The 20737-nt window shown below is 44.0% G+C and overlaps 1 protein-coding gene across 1 annotated transcript in view; it reads left to right on the top strand.

The window, feature by feature from the left end:
* The window catches only part of LOC138962445 (exostosin-2-like), a 33775-nt gene extending 14007 nt beyond the window's left edge, over positions 1–19768 (top strand). Inside the window, exons 7-12 of the mRNA XM_070334255.1 lie at positions 2118–2301; positions 2830–2899; positions 8480–8576; positions 9123–9266; positions 10066–10194; positions 10584–19768. Coding sequence (XP_070190356.1) covers positions 2118–2301; positions 2830–2899; positions 8480–8576; positions 9123–9266; positions 10066–10194; positions 10584–10805 — 846 coding nt within the window. The 3' untranslated portion in view covers positions 10806–19768. The remainder of the gene's footprint in view (positions 1–2117; positions 2302–2829; positions 2900–8479; positions 8577–9122; positions 9267–10065; positions 10195–10583) is intronic.
* The last annotated feature ends 969 nt before the right edge of the window (positions 19769–20737 follow it).

The raw sequence follows: 20737 nt of genomic DNA, 5'->3' as shown, positions 1-20737 counted from the left end.
GGGTTGAAAGTTGTGTGTGATCTCTTTAACTGCTCAACCTGCCTCTCTCTCTGTATACAGTGGAACCCCCCTTTTAAGACCTCCAGAAATCTGAGAAAATCAGGTCTTAAAAAGGGTAGTCTTAAAAAAGCGGTATATTTACAGAGGTTATAAACAAAAAGGCTGAGAAAACAGGGTCTTAACCCTTAGGCTGGTTGTCGCGACATATGTCGCGCTACTTTACGTATACTGTCACCTGGTTGTCACGACATATGTCGCGCTACTGGCTCAGTCTGTTTGGTCGGTTCCGATTACCTCCCATGGATGCGAAAACCTATATGACCGTTTTTCTTTATTTTTCTCTCTGTTAATTCACCAGTGGCTATGTAACGTGTGATAGAGAATTGCACCAGTGTAAGGGTTAAAAGGGAGGAAGTCTTAGATTGGGTGGTCTGAAAAGGGGATTCTAATGTACTTTTGGCCTTCAGGTGTTTAGGTATGAATGTTTTGTCTGTCGTGGGCTATTTGGGAAAAGTGAGTATATATTTTTTTTGAGGGATGAGGGTAATTTCAGTTTCCTCAGTTTTAGAATGCAGGTTTTAACACTATTGTGACTAGCATTGCCACGGCGTTAACGTCCTGCCTGCCCAAGCTTGCCACCAAGAAACTTCTCAAAAAACAGTAACTGTAAAGAAATCTGTCTAGCAAGCTTGAATTAAGTCCAATCACCACCAAATTTTGTGTACTAATTAAAAAATGGATGCCCAGTTCAGTCGTGCTATTTATAAGTTTGTCACGCGATTTGTTTTAGCAAAGGGTGGGTGAAAGGGGGATAATTTGTTTTTTAACGTTTTTTTGTGTGTGTTTTCTTTTCCACTGCTTTTTTAAAAGTTATTTTTTAACAGAAAGTATTATAAATAATTTTATAACCAAACAAGGTGTAAAACCTATGAATTAGCTGAAATATTGTTAAAATTCTACACAGAAATAAGGAGACAGTACAAAGAAAAAAACAAGCAAATCCCGCATTCACTCACAGCATCCTGACTCAAATGAAACAAAACTGTGACACTCACCAAATGATGTCTAGGTAATCCATATTGAATATAAGTCACATTTTCACAACAAAGTCCCAACTGTACATCTATGAACATTTCCAAAAGGATTAGGCTCCAGCCATCCATTGTTATCAGTGCTGCCACGCCCCCCTTGCAACTACACATTCGAAGATTCATGCAGTACCACCCTAACACGTGTAGTTTGCCGACTCATACTAGCAGCAACAACGGGACTGTTTCTTCCTCAATATCACTGCTATTATCGCTTTCTTGAGGCGAAAACAACACGTCGGAATCATGATCTACAGGGTCTTCAAGATCCAACATCCGGAGAATCTCCTCCCGTGACAAGGCTCGCCTTCGATTCATTTTTTTTCTCGAAAAAACCGCACAAACCAGGCTAATTTTACATATGGCGGAAGGGCACACCAAGTGTGTCAAGGGAAACAACTCAATTTACTGCAAGCTTCAAAAACCGGGAAGCAATCACGAGTCGTGTACCTTGTATGTCTAATACTAAAATAGTCACTTCCCGTCCGTGGGCGTTGCAGCGCTATTACTAATATAGTCACCTCCCGTCGCGAAAGTGTTAAAGTTACTTCCATGGCCTTTGCTACTCACTCTCAGCCTCTCTCTTTCGCTGTCGATTCCGTTCATCATCCTCTTGATTTGTGACGTTAAGTTCTGAAGAATGGTTTGCTTTCAATAGGCTTTTTGTAAAGAATAAGTGTGAACAGTTGTGGCTGGATGAGGGACACTTATTGTCAGTTTTCATAATGTTACGTTTTAGCAGGAATATAAGGTCTGCTTTTTAGTGTTGTGTGTGTGATAGAGAAAGGGTAAACATTTTTGTGTGTTTCGGTTGTTTTTACAGTGAGCATCTAAACTTAGTGTTGTAGTAGAAACTGTACACGGTTTTAAGCATGTTTGCTTTATCTTAACCACAAATGATTGCTTTTAGCGCTAGATACTACATCACACAAGTCAGACACTGATAACAATAATAACAATAACAATAACAACACTTTATTGTTCATTAATCCTGATTCTCTCTTCACCAAGTATTTGATTTGTCCGCAGCCTTTGATCCAGAATCCCTTGTTCCTGCCACTAGTGCCGAGCAAGACCCAGGGCTTCACCGCGGTGGTGCTGACGTACGACCGTCAGGAGTCACTCTTCACCGTCATCCGTCAGCTGGCCGAGGTGCCGTCTCTGGCCAAGGTGTTGGTGGTGTGGAACAACCAGAACAAACAACCGCCCCCCAGTAAGTATCTGCTTGGAATTGTGGTTGACGAGTAGCTTGGATTCCTTACTTTGTTTATTATTTCATTTACTTCTTTATTTTTTTCTTTATTTATTTTTTTTTCTTCTTCGGAGTTTCTAGGCTGCGACTCTTGCATACACTTGTACATGTGAGTGGGCTTTCCTCTGTATGACAGTTTTTTCCCTCTGCAGTCTTATTTTTAATTTAATTTTTTAAATTTTTTTATTGTATTTATTTCATTGTTCTATCATAAGAAAGAATACAAGCCCTGAAACAAATTGGTTTTTTTTGTTGGTTAATTATTAACCAACAATCATTATCTGTTGAATGCTTCCCTGTCTAGCTGAACATAGATTCATTCAAACAATGCCGCTTTTTGACGCTGATTGCCAAAACTACAAAATTGTGGAGATTCTAAAATGGTACGCATCTCAAAATGGACAAAGATGACAGAAAAAGAGTAAAAGAAAAATGGAGTGACTTGGACTTAAAAAAGATCATCTCACTCACTTTGTGTTTGTGTTTCAGTGTCTGCCTGGCCCTACATTGGAAAACCAGTCAAGGTGCATCAGACCAAGAAAAACAAACTCAGCAACAGGTAAGCTCTTAGAATAAACGGTTAGAGATTACTGGAAATGAGAAAAATGTGTCATATGGTATCACACAGATTGAAGATTTATTTAGCAAACTAGTCTATTCAGTTCGTCTGTGTGCATGAGAGTGGTTTGTAAGGAGGAGCTCTGGTAAACACGTTGCTGTCTTGACATCTGTATCATGACTCTAACTGCGGTAAATAAGATGAGAAGCAAAAGCGTGGTTTGATAAAGGGAGCTTACTTTACACAAATCTGCTGCTTCAGGAGTTGACAACTGCAAGATTCATGTCCCCTTGGCACAAATGTACAGAGCTGGCGCAAACTTAATGACTAGTTCAAAATGTGTAATCTGACAATGTTCGGTGCGACCTGGTAATAGCAGACAAACAAGGAAGACATTGGATTATGTTGAACTGTGTGGAACTGTAGAGACTCTAAATTACAGAGGTAACTTATAATATAAATTGTAATCAATCAGCGTTGTTTTTGTTTTTGTTTTTTTTCTTCAACAATTTTTTATTCAGGCAAGCACAGATTTATAATGACACATTTAGTCTCGGTACACAGACTAGACGGCAATTTCTAATGATTAGAGAGGACGCATGCGCAACCAATTACTTTTGGTTTCGCGCGTTACCAGGAAGCTTTCAGAAAGTTTCAGTGCTCATAGAAATGGATTATTCATTTGGATTATAATGTGTTGGGTGAACTTTTTTCTTTGTGATGTGTGCCTCAGAGTGTTTTGTTTCGTGAGGACGATGTCATTAGCTCGGATGAGTCAAGGTGAGAACTGATTTTTCATGATTACATTTCACGCCGGACGCTCGCCGGTTTCTATTTTTTGAAGATGGCGGATTCCGCAGCAAAAAAGGATGCGGAGTCTGCTAGTACAAGTGGTGGACAAAACATTAACAATGAAATGGTGGAAACTGTGCGTGATTTGATGGGGTCGATCATGAGTCCATTTTTGGATAAACTGAAATCTCTGGAATCGAAATATGACGATCTCTTTTGTAACAATGGTGATGATGAAAATCAATCTGAAAACAGTGATCTTGGCGATCAGTCTTTCTCCGTTTCATGCGGTGCTACCGGTGTTTCTATCGGAGATTGTTCCAGCGGTGCTACCGTGGAAAAAGTGAAGAAAAATGAAGCAATTGTTGACCCCGGCAGAGGTTCTGTGGCAGAGGTTTCAACAGAATCAGAATTTGACTTTTGTGTCAAAGCATCAGCTCAGTCAGCGGATCAGCTTGATGATATTTTTGCTGCGATGGAGGCAGACTTGGAAGTTGAAGAGAAAATAGGTCGTGTAGTGGATGAGAAGCTCGCAAACATCACTAAAAGCAGATTCACTGTCAAATTACCAGACCAAAAGCTCAAGGACAAGATGGAAAGTATCCTTATTCCGGCAAACTGTGTGGAAATAAAGGCTCCTATCCTTAATGAGGAGGTGATAGGGAAAGCAAACCTCGACAGAGGTGCAAGACAAAATGACACGCGACTGCTCAATGTACAGAAGCTGATTTCTAAATCAACCGCAGCACTTGTTACGGCAACAAGCAAACTTCACACCTTCACAAAAGAGGGGTGCACTGACAACAGCAGTAGTACCGTGACAGTAGAGAGTACGAAGTTCAGGGCAGAACTGAATGGGATGTTGTCCGCGTGTGGTGATGTTATCTGTCTGTTGGGAACAGCGCAGCAAGAGCTCAGCATCCGCCGTAAATACCAATTAGCTCGCGTTCTGCCAAAGGACATGGCAGCTATTTGCACAAACGAAAATCTCCCGAGTCGGGACATGCTTTTTGGCGGGGATATCGAGAAAGCGATCAAAGGTGCTAAGGAGAATTACAAGATGAAAACTCCGCACACTTCAAGCTACAACAATCGTTTCCAACCATACCAGCGCAAGGGGCACGGTGGTAGGCCTTTTTTAGGTCAAGGGAACACATACGGAAATCAACGAGGGCAGTCTTTCAGTCCCAGAGCTCGGGGGAGAGGTCAGAATCGGGGATTCGGAAAATTCAGAGGAAAACAGTAGACACAGAAGTTTCAAAAACTCCCGATGTGTGCAAAGACAAAGAGGTGAGGGAGTTTTATGATGAAGTTGAAAACATTAAAAATAGATTACAGGAACAAGCAGATCATTTTCAAGCAGGTCAAATTCGTTACTGCCTTCCCTCTTGGAAGGAAGTCTCAATAGATAAAGACATTTTGGAAATGGTACAAGGGATAAATATTGATTTCACAGAGACCCCTGTACAGAGAAAAAATCCTCAAAACTATAATTTTTCCAAAGAACAGACAACAGCAATTGATTCAGAAATTGTCGAACTTCTACAAAAAGGGGTGATAAGAAAAACAGATCACTCGGAGGATGATTTTCTGTCTCCAATTTTTGTGAGACCAAAAAAGAATAATACATGGAGATTAATTTTAAATCTGAGAGATTTGAATGAAAACATGATTTATCAGCATTTCAAAATGGAAACACTGAAGACAGCTTTGGAGCTAGTCACCAGAAATTGCTTCTTCTGTTCTTTGGATCTCAAAGATGCTTATTTTTCAGTGCCGGTAAATAAAGCATCTCAGAAATATTTGAAGTTTCTCTGGAAAGGAGAAGTATTTGTTTTCACTGCATGTCCAAACGGACTAGCACCCTGCCCACGTTTGTTCACAAAGTTACTGAAACCAGTCATGGCCCAGTTACATAGACTAGGATTTCTTTCAACAATCTTCATTGATGATACATTACTTTTTGGAGATTCTGAAAAAGAATGTGTGCAAAATGTAAAAGAGTCATTGTCTCTTCTGGAAAAATTAGGATTTGTTGTGCATCCGGTGAAATCTGTTTTGATACCTTCCCATAAAATAAGATATCTTGGGGTTGAAATTGATTCAGAGGACATGACAGTCACTTTAACAACAGAGAGGAAGGAAAGGATACATAAACTAGCCACTGAGCTGTTACATCAGGGGTATGCCACAGTAAGAACACTCGCAAAGTTCATTGGGCAAGTAGTGTCTGCTTTTCAGGCGGTGAAATTTGGTCCTCTCTGGTACAGATGCATGGAACACGATAAAATTGCTGCTTTGAAGCAAAACAATAATGATTATGACTCCTCTGTGGAGTTCTCTGCCGAAGCCAAAACCGAAATGTTATGGTGGAGGGAGAATATCATGTCATCTGTTAATGATGTGGACACTGATCATGGTGACCCAGATTTCATAATGTTCACTGATGCATCAAAGAAAGGCTGGGGTTGTTCGTGTAGTCAAGGTAGAACAGGTGGACTATGGAATCAACAAGAAGCACAGCAGCACATCAATATTCTGGAATTGAAAGCTGCACTGCTGTCTTTGCAAACCTTTGCTAGGGACAAAACTAACATTCATCTCAGGCTTATGATGGACAATGTTACAGCCATTGCATGTGTTGACAAAATGGGGTCCATTTCGGTAACATGCAATGCAGTTGCTAAGGAAATCTGGTCATTTTGCATTATGCGAGGCATTTGGGTTTCATCGGCATACATACCAGGGATAGAAAATGTAGAAGCAGATGAAGAATCTAGAGTACACAATCTAGATACAGAATGGGCCGTGAAGACTGACATTTTAACAAGTGCTCTGGATATTCTGGGTGCTAAACCAGAAATAGATTTGTTTGCATCAAGGATAAACTGTAAATTCCCTCAATATGTATCATTTAGACCAGATCCAGAAGCTGTAGCGGTGAATGCTTTCACTCTATCATGGTCTAATAAACGTTTTTATGCTTTTCCACCCTTTTGTGTTATTGCCAGCATGCTGCACAAAATCAACAAAGAAAAAGCTACGGGAGTTGTAGTAGTTCCAGACTGGCCCAGTCAACCGTGGTATCCAAAACTGGCAAAGATGTTGATAAACAATCCGGTGCTTGTGTCAGCAAGGGAAAATCTGCTAGTCATGCCCTCAAATCTTCAGGAAAAACACAGACTGAGAAAGTCCTTAAGGTTGATCATTTGCGAAGTCTCAGGATCAGATATCGAATGTCAGGACTTTCGGCACAAGCTTCAAATATCATCTTTTCGTCATGGAGAGAGGGAACTAGGAAAGTTTATGCGTCCTATATCGCAAAATGGAAAAGCTATGCGTGCAGGAGAGGTATACATACCGTTTCGCCGACTGTGAATGATGCGATCAACTTTCTAGCAACACTGTTCAGGGCAGGACTTGGCTATAGTGCCATTTGTGCGGCCAGATCGGCTCTATCTTGTTACTTAGACATTGCAGGATGTCCTCAATTTGGTGAACACTGTTTAGTGAAACGGTTTGTGAAAGGTGTGTTTGAACTTCGACCCGCTTTTCCTAAATATGCGTCCACATGGAATGTGGATGTTGTGCTGGAGCATTTGGAATTGTACTATCCACATGAACAAATAACACTGAAGGAATTGTCATACAAACTTGTAATGCTTTTGGCACTGTTATCTGCGCAAAGATGCCAAACTCTTCACAGTCTGTCAGTGAATTCAATGCATCTTTCCAACTCAAAATGTGTGTTTTATTTGAATGTATTGCTAAAACATTCCCGCAAAGGAAAACACTTAGCACCGCTGGAATTTTTAGCCTTTCCACAGAACAAGGCTTTGTGTATTGTGTCTGTACTCAAAGAATATCTTCGAAGAACTAAGGAGTTTCGGGGATGCGAAGACAAACTGCTTTTGAGCTATCAAAAACCCTACAAACCCATCAGCAAGGACACCTTGGCTCGGTGGATGAGAGACGTTCTCACACGAGCTAATGTGGACACCCAAGTATTTGGTGCACACAGCACACGGGCAGCAAGTACGTCAGCTGCAGCATCACGGGGGGTCCCCATGGATGTTATCCTCAAAGCTGCAGGTTGGAGCAGCGAGTCCACGTTTTCACGTTTCTACCACAAAGCAGCGACCGTAAATTTGGGGCAGTCTCTGTTGGACTCATATTTCTGCAAGGCTTAGGGTGAGTTTCTATGTAATATAAAATTGTATTGGAGGTTGAGCAATATGTCACAAAGGCAATCTCTAAAAAATCATTAGAAATTGCCGTCTAGTCTGTGTACCGAGACTAAATTGAAAGGACAGACGAGGCTTACCTGGTAAGGTGAAGGCTGGACCTGATTTAGTAGAGGTACACAGACTGCGACGGCTGTTCTAATCCCACCCTTAAGTGAGACTGTAATTCCCTCCGCATTTGGGATAAAATTAGGGCACTAAATTATTTCAAAACATGTGTTTGACTTTGTAACATATTGTTATCTGAAAGGTGATTGGTTGCGCATGCGTCCTCTCTAATCATTAGAACAGCCGTCGCAGTCTGTGTACCTCTACTAAATCAGGTCCAGCCTTCACCTTACCAGGTAAGCCTCGTCTGTCCTTTCAATTCAAAAGCATTGTCACTGATAAGCAATGACAGAGCTGAACACACATGTGATATTTCAATCAGAGTTTTAATAAATTTCTGTGATGTCAAACCTCATAACCTGTCAGAAATTGATGGTATTCACCAAAACTGCATAATTTAAGGAATATTCTAACTTTTTTCTTTGTTTGTGACCAGGTTTTTCCCTTACGATGAGATTGAGACAGAGTGCATCCTGGCACTGGACGACGACATTGTCATGCTGACCCCTGATGAGCTGGAGTTTGGTTATGAGGTCAGTTTGCTGTTGTCTTATTTTGTACACTTCTTATTGCAAAATGTTCTCTGAATATATTCTTGAAAAGGGGTTGGGAATAAAGTAAAGTCAATAAGGTATTGTTAGTCTTCCTTTGCCTTCAAACCCTTGATAATCATTCAGGTACAGTTTAAAATCAGGTTGTTGCAGCTTTTTGTGTGTAAAATAGGTATTGATGGCCGTTCTTTGCCTTCAAACCCTTGACAGATATGAGAGATTAAATGAAGGATTCTGTGTGTTGTTGGTATGCTTTCATGTCACAAAACATAAACAAGTGGAAGATAAGATTGAATCTGTCACCCCATTCTTTTCATCCTAAAATCTTTAAGCCTGATTCAGGTACAGTTTAAAATCAGGTAGTTGGGTTTTTGTTGCCGCTTTTCTGTGTTAAAAGATGATCTTGCTGCTTTCTTGAGTGAAAATATGACTGCTGCTATCTTGTGTACATAATGACGTGATTGCTGTGCCATGTGAAAGTTGATGATGGTGCTTCTCCCTGTGTAAAAGACAATCTTTCGTGTGCAGGTGTGGCGGGAGTTTCCAGATCGTCTTGTTGGTTTCCCATCTCGCCTTCACCTGTGGGATAACACCACGCAGAAATGGAAGTACGAGTCAGAGTGGACCAACGCCATCTCCATGGTCCTCACTGGGGCTGCCTTTTATCACAAGGTATGTTTTATTGCTTGCAATGGCAAATTGGTACCCGACCTTGTTTAGGGATTGGGAAGGTAAAAGCAGTGAGGGAAAGTCTGCAGTGCCTACATGATGTGAGTTATGCGCAGTGGCGTGGTGGTAAGATGTCGGCCTCCTAATCGGGAGGTTGTGAGTTCGAATCCCGGTCGCTGGGTTAAGAGTGGAGATTTTTCCGATCTCCCAGGCCAACTTATGTGCAGACCTGCTAGTGACTTAACCCCCTTTGTGTGTACACAAAAGCACAAGACCAAGTGCGCATGAAAAAGATCCTGTAATCCATGTCAGAGTTCGGTAGGTTATGGAAACACGAAAATACCTAGCATGCCTACTCAACGAAAGCGGAGTGAAGCTGACTATGCTCTCAGAGTATAGTTCGGGGAACCCAAATGGGCAAACGAGCTCACACGTAACCAGAAAATTCTGGAACGTTGAAGAAGAAGAAGAAGACAGTAGATAGAATATTTTGTTAGAAATATCATGCATGAATCTATTTTTTTTTGTGAGGTACTCTTTCTTGTTGTTTCTTTACAAGAGTTTCTTCTTCTTCTGTGTTCCTGTCGCCATGCTACACTAACACAGTCAAGGTTGTTGATGTGATGAAGTCTGCAGTTCGCCGCAGGGAGATATTTACAACAATGAAAAATCACTTATAGCAGTGTGTGTGAGGATGGCACGTTTTCTAGTACCGGGTACAGTACTTCAGAGTGTTAAGCTGGGAAAAGAGGGAGTGAAGTTTTATGCATCAGCAATTCAGCTGGCTGTGTTTGTGTTTCAGTATTTCAGCTACCTGTACACTTACGCGTTACCTGGCAACATGAAGTCATGGGTGGATGACCACATGAACTGTGAGGACATCGCCATGAACTTCCTTATCTCCAATGTCACAGGTCATGCTCCAATCAAGGTCAGTGTGACTTAACATCCACAAATTTTTTTTTCTCCTAAAAGTTTCCAACTGCCGGAAGGTTTTTTGTGCAATTGGAGCTTCAGATGAGCTGTGACATCATCAAATACATTTATCGGGGGGGGGGGGGGGGGGGGGGGGGGGAGTTTTCAAAAAACATCTGGGGATATTATCTGCAAGAACTCGCATGCAATGTATCATAAATACCCGTCAGCTACTTTTCTAGGAATCGCTGTGCACGCACACACCCAGGCACACACGCACTCACACACGCATGCACACACACACACCCAGTTGGTCTGATAACATTGAGTCAAAACTTGACTAAAGGAGACAAAACTTGGACTAAATGTAAGAAGTTAGCACTGAGCATTTGACTGTTGTTGCAGGTGGCACCTCGCAAGAAGTTCAAGTGTCCGCAGTGCACCAACACGGAGATGCTGTCAGCAGACGTTACCCACATGGTGGAGAGGTCAGAGTGCATCAACCAGTTCACAGCCGTCTACCAGAGCATGCCGCTACGCACTATCGAGTTCCGTGCAGACCCTGTACTTTACAAGGACAACTTCCCCTCCATCCTTAAAAAGTATAATGATATCGGAAGTCTGTGAGACACTTAACATGTGTCTGTTTTATATTAATGTAGCGGTAAGGCACACGGTGGACCCCCCCCCCCTCTCCCCCTCTTTAAGACCCACCCCCACACCCCCAGTATAAGGCCTCCTCCCATTTAAAACCTTACTTTTTCAGATTTTTTGTTCATAAACTCTGTCCATTGACCTCCATTTTAAGACTCCCTCCCTTTTAAGACTTGAGTTTCTCAGATTTGTTGAAGTCTTAATAGGAGGGGTTCCACTGTACTCCCAAATTAGCCCTGTGAAAGTGATGCTACATACTGAAAGAAGGGTGATAGTGAGCCTCAAATATGGAGCTAAATCAGGATGTTGCCAGCATTTGCTTGCATGTTTGTGTCATTGACCTTTGTGCTGTGTGCTGCCATTGGACAGATTGTGCAAATTGTATTTGAAATCAAAAGTTAAGCTTGTTTTTTTTAGAATTAAAATGTGTGCGTAGTGATGTTAGATTGCAGGCCTGAATTGTGATAAAAGGTTAGAGCTGCAGAACTGTCTTTCAGATTGTTCTAGTTTATCATGCATGTCTTTTCATACAGAAATATTGTTGAAGCGTTTATTTCTCATTTAATCACATATTCTTACTCCAATTCTTATGAATGCATTGACTTTAGTCCCACATGCTAGATGTCGAAAAACCTCTCAAATTACCTGCCCTTAGTAGGGTGGTAACCAAGCTAAAAGCGACGCCATAGCCGTTGCTATGGCCTGACCTTGCTCGGTTACCCATAACACCCTGCGCACCACGTGAGCGCCAGCATCCGTAATAATCATTCTCGACTTTCGACAACACACGGTGGACGTGTCCGAATTTCGCTCTCACTTTTGGCCTTCACATGCCTGCTTGTCCGTGAGACTAGCCGGTTTCCTGTGGGTCTACCTGTCCGTCTACCTTTTGGTGAGATCTTTCCTGTTTATGTTTGGTTGAATGGTGTTAGCTTTGTGTTGAACATGCACGCAGACGTTTTTTGTTCTGGGTGACTGTTTTTCGCCGGTCTTAAAATGGCCGACAACAAAGCTAAACTCGGCGCGAGACTGGAAGGTGGCAAAGCTCTTAGCCTGGTTTAGTAACTATTCCTAAGAGTAGCCTAAGAACTTTGATTTGCCTATTATGCGGGTCGTAGATCCGTCAATCAGCACTTCTTTTTATGTTCCTTTCCCTCCGAGGGTGGGTTCAGTTCTTGCACAGCTCGCTTCCCCTGTTGGGGTTAATCAGCCTTTAGGCTCCTTATAGACTTTTTGTTGGATCGTCGTCGGTGCGACTGATGGGGGGGGGGGGGAGTGGCCGTGTGGCTATTCTTTCCCCTTTCTCTGTGTAAGAGGAATCAGTCAATGTCCTCCTTTTGGGGGGACTTAACGATGTTTTGTGTCTATATTCTCGGCTGTTTCAGGCGCGATCGGCGGTTCCCGCCCTCCCGTTTCGTCAGCTTCGCACTGTGGCCTAGTGCAAATGGCCTGTTCGGTTCAGCCCGTTTTTTGCCTCTGGTGGCTCTGGGCTGTTCTCGAGCACCCCTTCCTTTTAGGAGGGGGGGCCTGCTCCCTGCCTGCGTCTAACCACTCTGATTACCGCCGGTACTTCACAGTGTGTTACGCAGCCCCCCGCCATTGGGGGGGGATAGGGGGGCGCTCCTGCGTTGCACCGTCGCCTGGTGCAAACGGCCAGCTTGGTTCAGTCCTTTCTGCCACTGGTAGGCTGGGTTGTTCGCGAGCACTCTCTCCGTTAGGAGAGGGGGTCTGCTTCCTCTCTTTCTCTTCCCGCTCAGCTTGCTTTTAGCAACACTGCAGTGGGAAGTCAGCTCTCTCCCCTTGCGGGAGAGGGAGAGAGGGGGCATGGTAAGTCACAGCCTGGGTTTGGTCCCACCTTGTCCCACTGGGGGCAGGGGGCTGTGTTAGCTTCCCACCCTTTCCCGCCCCCCGGGCGCGTTGGGGTGGCGGCTTTCCAGGCTACGTTACATACCCCTTCTCTGCTCCATTTGGGGCAGGGTGGGGGGGTATCAGTGGCTCACTCTTTCCCGCCCGCTGGGCAGGATCGGGTGGGGGCTGGAGCAGCGTTCCACCCTGTCCCTCCCTCTGGGTCGGACGGGGTGGGCGCTGTTGGACTGTCTTCACAGTCTGTGCCTCTATTGTCCTGGCCCGACAGTCGTCCTCCTCCCCTATCGGGTTGTGTGGTCGGTGGGCTATAGGATTACGGCAGGTGGACGGAGGGGGGTCGGCCGTTTTTCGGTTCGTCTCTCTCCGTCGCTCTTACTGCTGCGACGAGCCACCCCCCTCCTCATCTGGGGGTGGCTTGGCTCAGGCCTTGCTACACAGTGGGGGTGCTATGTACGGCTTTCCAGGCTACCTTACATACTCCTTCTCTGCTCCGTTTGGGGCAGGTGGCTGTGTTAGCTGCCCGCGCTTGTCGCGGGTAGCGGTCGCGAAACAATGAGCTTGACTCTCTTTTGTTCTCGGCAGGGTGTCTCGCACAGTGGTCAGGGAACAATGAGCTTTGCTCCGTTTTGTTCTCTGCACGGGCTGTGCCGGCTGGCTACATGGTCAGGCGGAGACAGAACGTACCCTTTCTCTCCAGTCTCCCATTCTTTGTGTTCACAATGATCTGCAGGGACTCGGCTTTAGTATCGCCTGGCCGGTGGTCATTGTCCGTAGCCAGCGTAGGTCACCCCCCCCCCTCCTAGGGGTGGGTGAGTGATAGGGCTACTTGACTTCGGCAGGTGGACGAGCGAGGATCGGCCGTTTACGGCCGTTTCTCTGTTTCAGTCCTTACCCCGTCTTGGGGTACGGCTGTGCTGGACCGCCCCCCTCCCCGCTTGGGGTGGGTTGTGGTCATACCAGGTAGTCTGGTTCTTAGCACTGAGATGCTTCTCTCGCACAGCGGGTGGGGTAAGACGCGCCGGGCCCGGCTTTGTCTTGCTTCTTCACTCTCTCTTCTTCTTGGCAGAGATCTGTGCCAGTTACCAACCCCTCTTCCCCCCACCTCTTGTTCAGGTGGGCGGTTTTGGGTTGGCAGTCAGAGACTGATCACGCTTTTCATCCACACTCTTGGCGGGTTATTGGCAGGAGATTTAGTGCGCGACCTCCCCTGCCTCCCCTCCTTTTGTGTTTTACACAACTGGTGGTTAGGTTCGGACTTCTTGTTTAAGGAGGGGGAGTGTATAGGGTTGCCTACTGATTGTAGGCTTCCCATACATAGAGCGGCTGCTGTTGCAGTTTACTTTGGCCCGGATAGGTTGGGGGTGTCTCTCTTCCTTCCTCTTCCGGGATGCCTTTGGGTTTTCACAGGCTTTCTCGCAATTTGTTTCATTTGCTGAGTCTGCGGTGATTGCCTGCCACATGCCACACTTTTTGGCTTGATCCGCACCTTAGGATAGTGGTCTTCAGCCTACACCTTTCCCGCTGCTTTTTACGCAGGGGACTGCTGGCTTCGGGGTTTCAGGCTGCTTCGTCCTCACTTTTAGTGCGGAAGAAGATAGCAGGGAATTTTTCAGGCTCAGGGTCTGATCCGGACTGTTTTATGGCCAGGGGTTAGTTTCTGGCTTCTCTTACAGACCACAGGGAACATGGAGTTTTCATGATATTACTCCTCCCTCTCCTCTCTGGAGGAGATAGGATGGCATGGTTTGGAGTTTTCTGCTTTGGCTGAGAATCTCTTCTGTGCTTTCTTATAGGCATTCTTATCCTCCCGGAACGCTCTTTTGAGTTAGGGAGGATGCCTTGGATAAGGCTTTAGCCAGGCTGCTGGCAGCTTGGGCTAGGGTCGTCACGGAGCGGAGTGGTTTCTCTGTGACGTTTTAGGCCCACACTGTTTTGGCTTGGTGTGATCTCCTTCCTTTACAAGGGGTTTGATTTCATGCTGGTTGCAGGAAGCAAGGGTCAGGCTTTTTCGGGGGTTGTTGAAACCTACTCAATAGCTGGAATCTTTCCCTTCCTTCTTGGACCTCTGGCAGCGCATTTAGGCGCTCCCAGTTGCAAAGGGGTGTTTTGGTTCAGTGTCGCCTCCCTCTCTGCGGGAGGTGGGGCGGCATGGGCTAGAGCTTTCAGCTTTGGCTGAGATTTTCCTCGGTGCTCTCACATGAGCTTTCCTTCTGTGTTTCTGCACACAGGAAAGGGCTCGGTTTCTGGGGGTGTTGGTCTCTGGACTTTCTCGGGGGCTGGTTGAGCTTTTTCAAGGTCAATCAGCTTGTCAGCTGCACTTTCTTTTGGTGTTGAACCAGGTTTTTTGCCTGGTGCTCTCAGTAACCAGGCTAAATTCCGAGCTGTCCTTATCCCAGGTTTTTTACCTGGGCATGCTGTTCGACTTTGTCTCTTGGAAGGTTTATTCTTCACACAAGAGAGAATAGGGAGGCTATAAGCTCTTTTCACTGCCAGGCTGGCACGAGAGCAGGCCTCTGCGGGGTCTTTAGACCCGATCTTCGGTCGGACGGTATCGATAGCTATACTGGCTCTCTAGTCTTTCCTCAAGTTTTTTCGGGGGTTCGGCCTCTCAGGTCTGGGACATGAGGGTCCTCCTCCAGAGTGGGTTCCTCCACTCGGGAAGGTGGCTGGAATCCTTTTGGATCGCTCAGGGGACTTTTTTCCCTAGCTCTGTTTCCCCCTGGACTTAGACCGCTTTTTGGATGCGTTTTCGTCTAGATGGGGCCTGCAATGGTGATTGCAGTCTTGAGGCTGTGATGTAGACGTGAATCCTTGGGCTTCTCTTTTGCCTGAGGTTAGGAGCAGTGGCTCTTAGTCTACTAGCCTTTCCCTTTTTGCTATTTACAGGCATGGCCTGTTGCATTCGGGCAATTCTTCTGTTGCTTCTTATGTGAACTAGCTGGGGTGAGCAAGTTCTCGCTCCCTGTCAGACAGAGTATAGGGGATTCTGATTGGGTTTCACACTAAATCATTTTTCTCAGGGGAATTTCTCCCCGGCCAGCTCTGCGATCTGGCCGACTCGCTCAACAGGTCCTTTCAGGGCTTGCACAGGGGTTGGCCCTTCTGCTGACGGGTCTGGAGGCGTGCTGTTTGTGTTTTAGATCATGGGTTCTGACTCTGGTCTTTGGGAACGAAGCATATATTTCCTCCACTTTATCTGTGTATGCTCCTTTTTTGGCCCCCTTGGCCAATTGGGGATTTAGAGCGGGGGTGCAACTCCTTAGCGCCCCTCTCTCAAGCCAGGTGGTTTTTCACCTCTGTTTCAGTTTTTGGCTTTGGACAGCTGGGCCTCTTCTTTGAGGTTCCGGCTTATCGGCTATCTCAGCTGTTTTGAAACAAATAGGCCTCTCTTCTGTTGCTCATGGCGCTCTTGTCGGCATGATCAAGGGACCTTGTTTTACGAGGTTTAGAGGCTCCCCCTTGTTTAGCGCGTGGGACTTTGTTCTACTTACTCTGGGCCTCAGCCCTATAGGGCGGTGAGGCACATGCGTTTTTGGGGTTTGCCAGAGGATGTAGCCTTAGGGCTTTTGGTTCCGTTTGTTCACGGTTTTTGGCCAGGTTTTGGGGTTTCAGAAACCTGGTCAATATCCTCTGGTGTTTGATTCCCTCCTCTTGGGAGGATTATCGCTCCGGGAGATTCGGATTTTCTAACTGTCTGGTTGGACTTTTTTAATCCCTTTTTTGACGTTACTGTCTTTTGGAACCACGAGCTTTAGCTCAGGTTCTTATTTCTTTACAATGGAGCGAAAGAGACGTCTTTTATTTGTCTCTCTCTAGGGGCTCTGCTACATTCATAGGACAGTCCTATGAGTGGTGCGTTCCGAACAGGGGGGGGGGGGGGCGTTCAGTCCTCCCTCTATTCCTTTTCAGGCGTTCGGGAGTCTGGTGTTCTTCTCTGGCTGGTGGTGTTCCTCTCGCCTATGCGAGGTTTGCCAACAGCTCGGGTACAGATTTTGTGCTTCTTTTATTGCCGTGTTGCGTTCTGGTCGCCTAGGCGAAGCTTTGCAAACGGCTTACTGGAGATCAGATGATGTGTTCATCGGTTTCTTTCTTCGGGATATCTCCTGCACGCGGCTTGATGGCTCCAGTTCATTGCTGGTTTTAGTTGCTGCAGGGCAGGTTCTTGCAAGGACATAAGTAGGTTCCCTCCACCTTTAGGAGGAATCTGCATTCATAAGAATTGGAGTAAGAATATGTGATTAAATCGAAAATTTTTAATTAAATTTTGATTTAATATAATATACTTACCCAATTCTTATAGTTAATACCCTCCCATCCGTCCCCGCTGGATTATGTCCTTGGGGGTTTGTTTGACAAATAGTCTCGAATGATTATTACGGATGCTGGCGCTCACGTGGTGCGCAGGGTGTTATGGGTAACCGAGCAAGGTCAGGCCATAGCAACGGCTATGGCGTCGCTTTTAGCTTGGTTACCACCCTACTAAGGGCAGGTAATTTGAGAGGTTTTTCGACATCTAGCATGTGGGACTAAAGTCAATGCATTCATAAGAATTGGGTAAGTATATTATATTAAATCAAAATTTAATTAAAAATTTCCGATTTTATTTTGAATGCATGAATTCCCTCCCAAGACTTGTATGTGGCTATGCGTGTGGTGGTGGGAAACAGTTTTAATTCTCACTTGAGTGATTCTGAATTTGCTTTGTAAGACATGATTTGGAACATGTTGAAAAAGAGAAATTGACCATTTCAGACATGTGTTTACAGTTTATACTTCTTCATGATGATTTGGCCATCAGCTGTGTATGTATTGTTTAATTAGTAATCTGCTGCTTGTGTAAAGTGTATAGAATTGTTTGAAAACATGCCAAAGAATTGCTTGATAGGTGTGTGTGTGTGTGTGTGTGTTTGTGTGTGTGTGTGAGCTTGCATTGATAAATGAACTTTTTGCAACTGAAATATAAATATATCTAAATCATGAGACTGCATTTTTGTGGAGAATTTCAAACCATTGGCTGAAATGAGTAAATGTAATCTCATTGTTATTTGATGTTTCTCTTTTGTGATAACATATGTCCATATGTGTTGAGTTTTAAAATGAAAACACAGTATTAGGGTTGAAGAAATTAAAAATATTTCTATCCTGAAATTTTAAGAGTTATGTATTTGTTAGACATCAAACACTTTACAATCACTTATCAGTCCGTTTGTGACAGTCCTGATTCTGTAACTTTTGTACAAATTGTATTGTTTGCTTCAGTATAAAATTGTTACGATATGAATTGATACATTTTAAGAATAGAAATTTTAACACGATTTCAGTCAAATGAACTCATCTGTGGAATGTATGAAAAAAAGTTCTGTGGAAGGTTTGTATGCGATTTTGTACTGCATCTGCATAGCTTGTGATTGGAGTTAAGCATTTGGTATTGTATCTGTTTATAATATGAAAAGAAAAGTAGGAGACCTGAATTTGCCAAAGGAAAAGCAGAAGGGTGGGTGTGGAGATGACAATTGGGGTTAAAGAGAAGATAAATACTCTGGCCGAGGAAGAGAAGAAAATCAGGTTGTGTTGTTTCAGTTATTCAGTAGCTATTGAATTAAAACATTAGCTATAGGCAGTAAAAATAGCTCTACTGTTAGTATGGGCGGTGAAATTTGAGGGCTGAAGTGCATAGTACATAAGCTGTGGTTCCATTGGTTTGAAAAGCAAATACACTGTTAGCAAGTTGTATTTTGCAGGGTTGTGTTTGTCTTAGTGCGATGGTTGTTACTGAGGCTTTCAGTGGGAATATTTTGTCATCTTTAAAAAAATTCTATTCGCACACCTGAGTCAGGAGCAATGTTTGTGTACACATTTTTTAACAGACACTGTGTTGCGCAGCAGCTAGACTGTGTTCGTAGGTGAAGACACGGACATTGATGAAGTGATAATGAAGTATGTGTGTTCGATTTAAAAAAAATTTTTAACCTAAGTTGGATGGATTCTTATGTTTTGTTTTATTTCACACACACATGAGAAATATGTTTTGAATACCCCCCGCGGGTTAGGGGGAAGAATTTACCCGATACTCCCCAGCATGTCGTAAGAAGCGACTAACGGATTCTGTTTCTCCTTTTACCCTTGTTAAGTGTTTCTTGTATAGAATGGTCAATTTTTGTAAAGATTTTAGTCAAGCAGTATGTAAGAAATGTTAAGTCCTTTGTACTGGAAACTTGCATTCTTCCAGTAAGGTAATATATTGTACTACGTTGCAAGCCCCTGGAGCAAATTTTTTATTAGTGCTTTTGTGAACAAGAAACAATTGACAAGTGGCTCTATCCCCTCTCCCCCCTTTCGCCGTCGCGGGTAAGGGGGAAGAATTTACCCAATGCTCCCCAGCATGTCGTAAGAAGCGACTAACGGATTCTGTTTCTCCTTTTACCCTTGTTAAGTGTTTCTTGTATAGAATAGTCAATTTTTGTAAAGATTTTCGTCAAGCAGTTTGTAAGAAATGTTAAGTCCTTTGTACTGGAAACTTGCATTCTCCCAGTAAGGTAAAATATTGTACTACGTTGCAAGCCCCTGGAGCAAATTTTTGATTAGTGCTTTTGTGAACAAGAAACAATTGACAAGTGGCTCTATCCCCTCTCCCCCCTTTCCCCGTCGCGATATAACCTTCGTGGTTGAAAACGACGTTAAACACCAAATAAAGAAAGAAAGAATGTTTTGAATCCTCCGACCAACCTTGAGCACACACACTTATTGGCAAAGGTTTGCTTGTAGAGTGCAGTTTACACTGGCAACATAGAATAACTGTGTTCTCCAATTCACGAAGTTTCACCTTGTTCATAGTTTCAAAGAGCTGAACAATAAATCTCATTGCCGTGGTAATCAAAAGTGTAATTATGATCTGTATGTGCTAGTCATGTACTGTACAGTGTGTGTGTCTGCGTGTGTGTGTGTGCGTGCGTGCATACATGTGTGTTAGTGTGTGTGACTTGTAGTAGTGATTATGAAGAGTTAATTCAGGCTATACAATTAGTTGTAATGTGAAGATGTGTATTGAATAAAGTATAAGACTGCTTTAATCATAGTTTTCTTGTGTGTGTGTGTGTGTGTGTGTGTGTGAGTGTGTATGTGTGACTTCAACCAATAGTTAGGCAAATGTGTATGGAATAAAATAAACTGCTTCATATATGAATGTGTTTGTGTGTGTGTCTTCGTGTGTGTGTGTGACAGAGAGATAGACTGCAGGATGTAGTTAGGAAGAGTTGTAGTTTATGAAGTTGACTGCTTTCTGCAGCACGCACGGATTCTGGCCTACGTGGACAGGCAAACAGACGGAAGTTCACACCATGACTGCCAGAACCAGCCTTCTATAGAATGACACTAAGACAAGTCCTTAATACCCCCCCCCCCCCCCCCCCCACGCGGGTTAGGTGTAAGAACCCCCCACGGGTTAGGGGGAAGAACCCCCCCGCGGGTTAGGGGGAAGAACCCCCCGCGGGTTAGGGGGAAGAATTTACCCGATGCTCCCCAGCATGTCGTAAGAGGCGACTAACGGATTCTGTTTCTCTTTTTACCCTTGTTAAGTGTTTCTTGTAAAGAATATAGTCAATTTTTGTAAAGATTTTAGTCAAGCAGTATGTAAGAAATGTTAGTCCTTTGTACTGGAAACTTGCATTCTCCCAGTAAGGTAAAATATTGTACTACGTTGCAAGCCCCTGGAGCAAATTTTTGATTAGTGCTTTTGTGAACAAGAAACAATTGACAAGTGGCTCTATCCCATCTCCCCGCTTTCCCCGTCGCGATATAACCTTCGTGGTTGAAAACGACGTTAAACACCAAATAAAGAAAGAAAGAAAGAAAGTCCTTAATACAATTAACAATCACCATAACAATAACAAACTTTACTGTCCATAAATAATATTGAAAAATTCACTTCTAAACCTGCCTGTCAACGATGTTTTAGTAGGATTATTAATGCGTTTAACACGACGATACCACTTAACACACATGGATCTTTGTATTAACAAGCACATGTATATTATTTGTTG

Source organism: Littorina saxatilis, linkage group LG3 (assembly GCF_037325665.1).
Source record: "Littorina saxatilis isolate snail1 linkage group LG3, US_GU_Lsax_2.0, whole genome shotgun sequence".
Taxonomy (NCBI): domain Eukaryota; kingdom Metazoa; phylum Mollusca; class Gastropoda; order Littorinimorpha; family Littorinidae; genus Littorina; species Littorina saxatilis.
The sequence above is the reverse complement of the archived record's forward strand: the minus strand, read 5'-3'. Positions and strand labels throughout refer to the sequence as shown.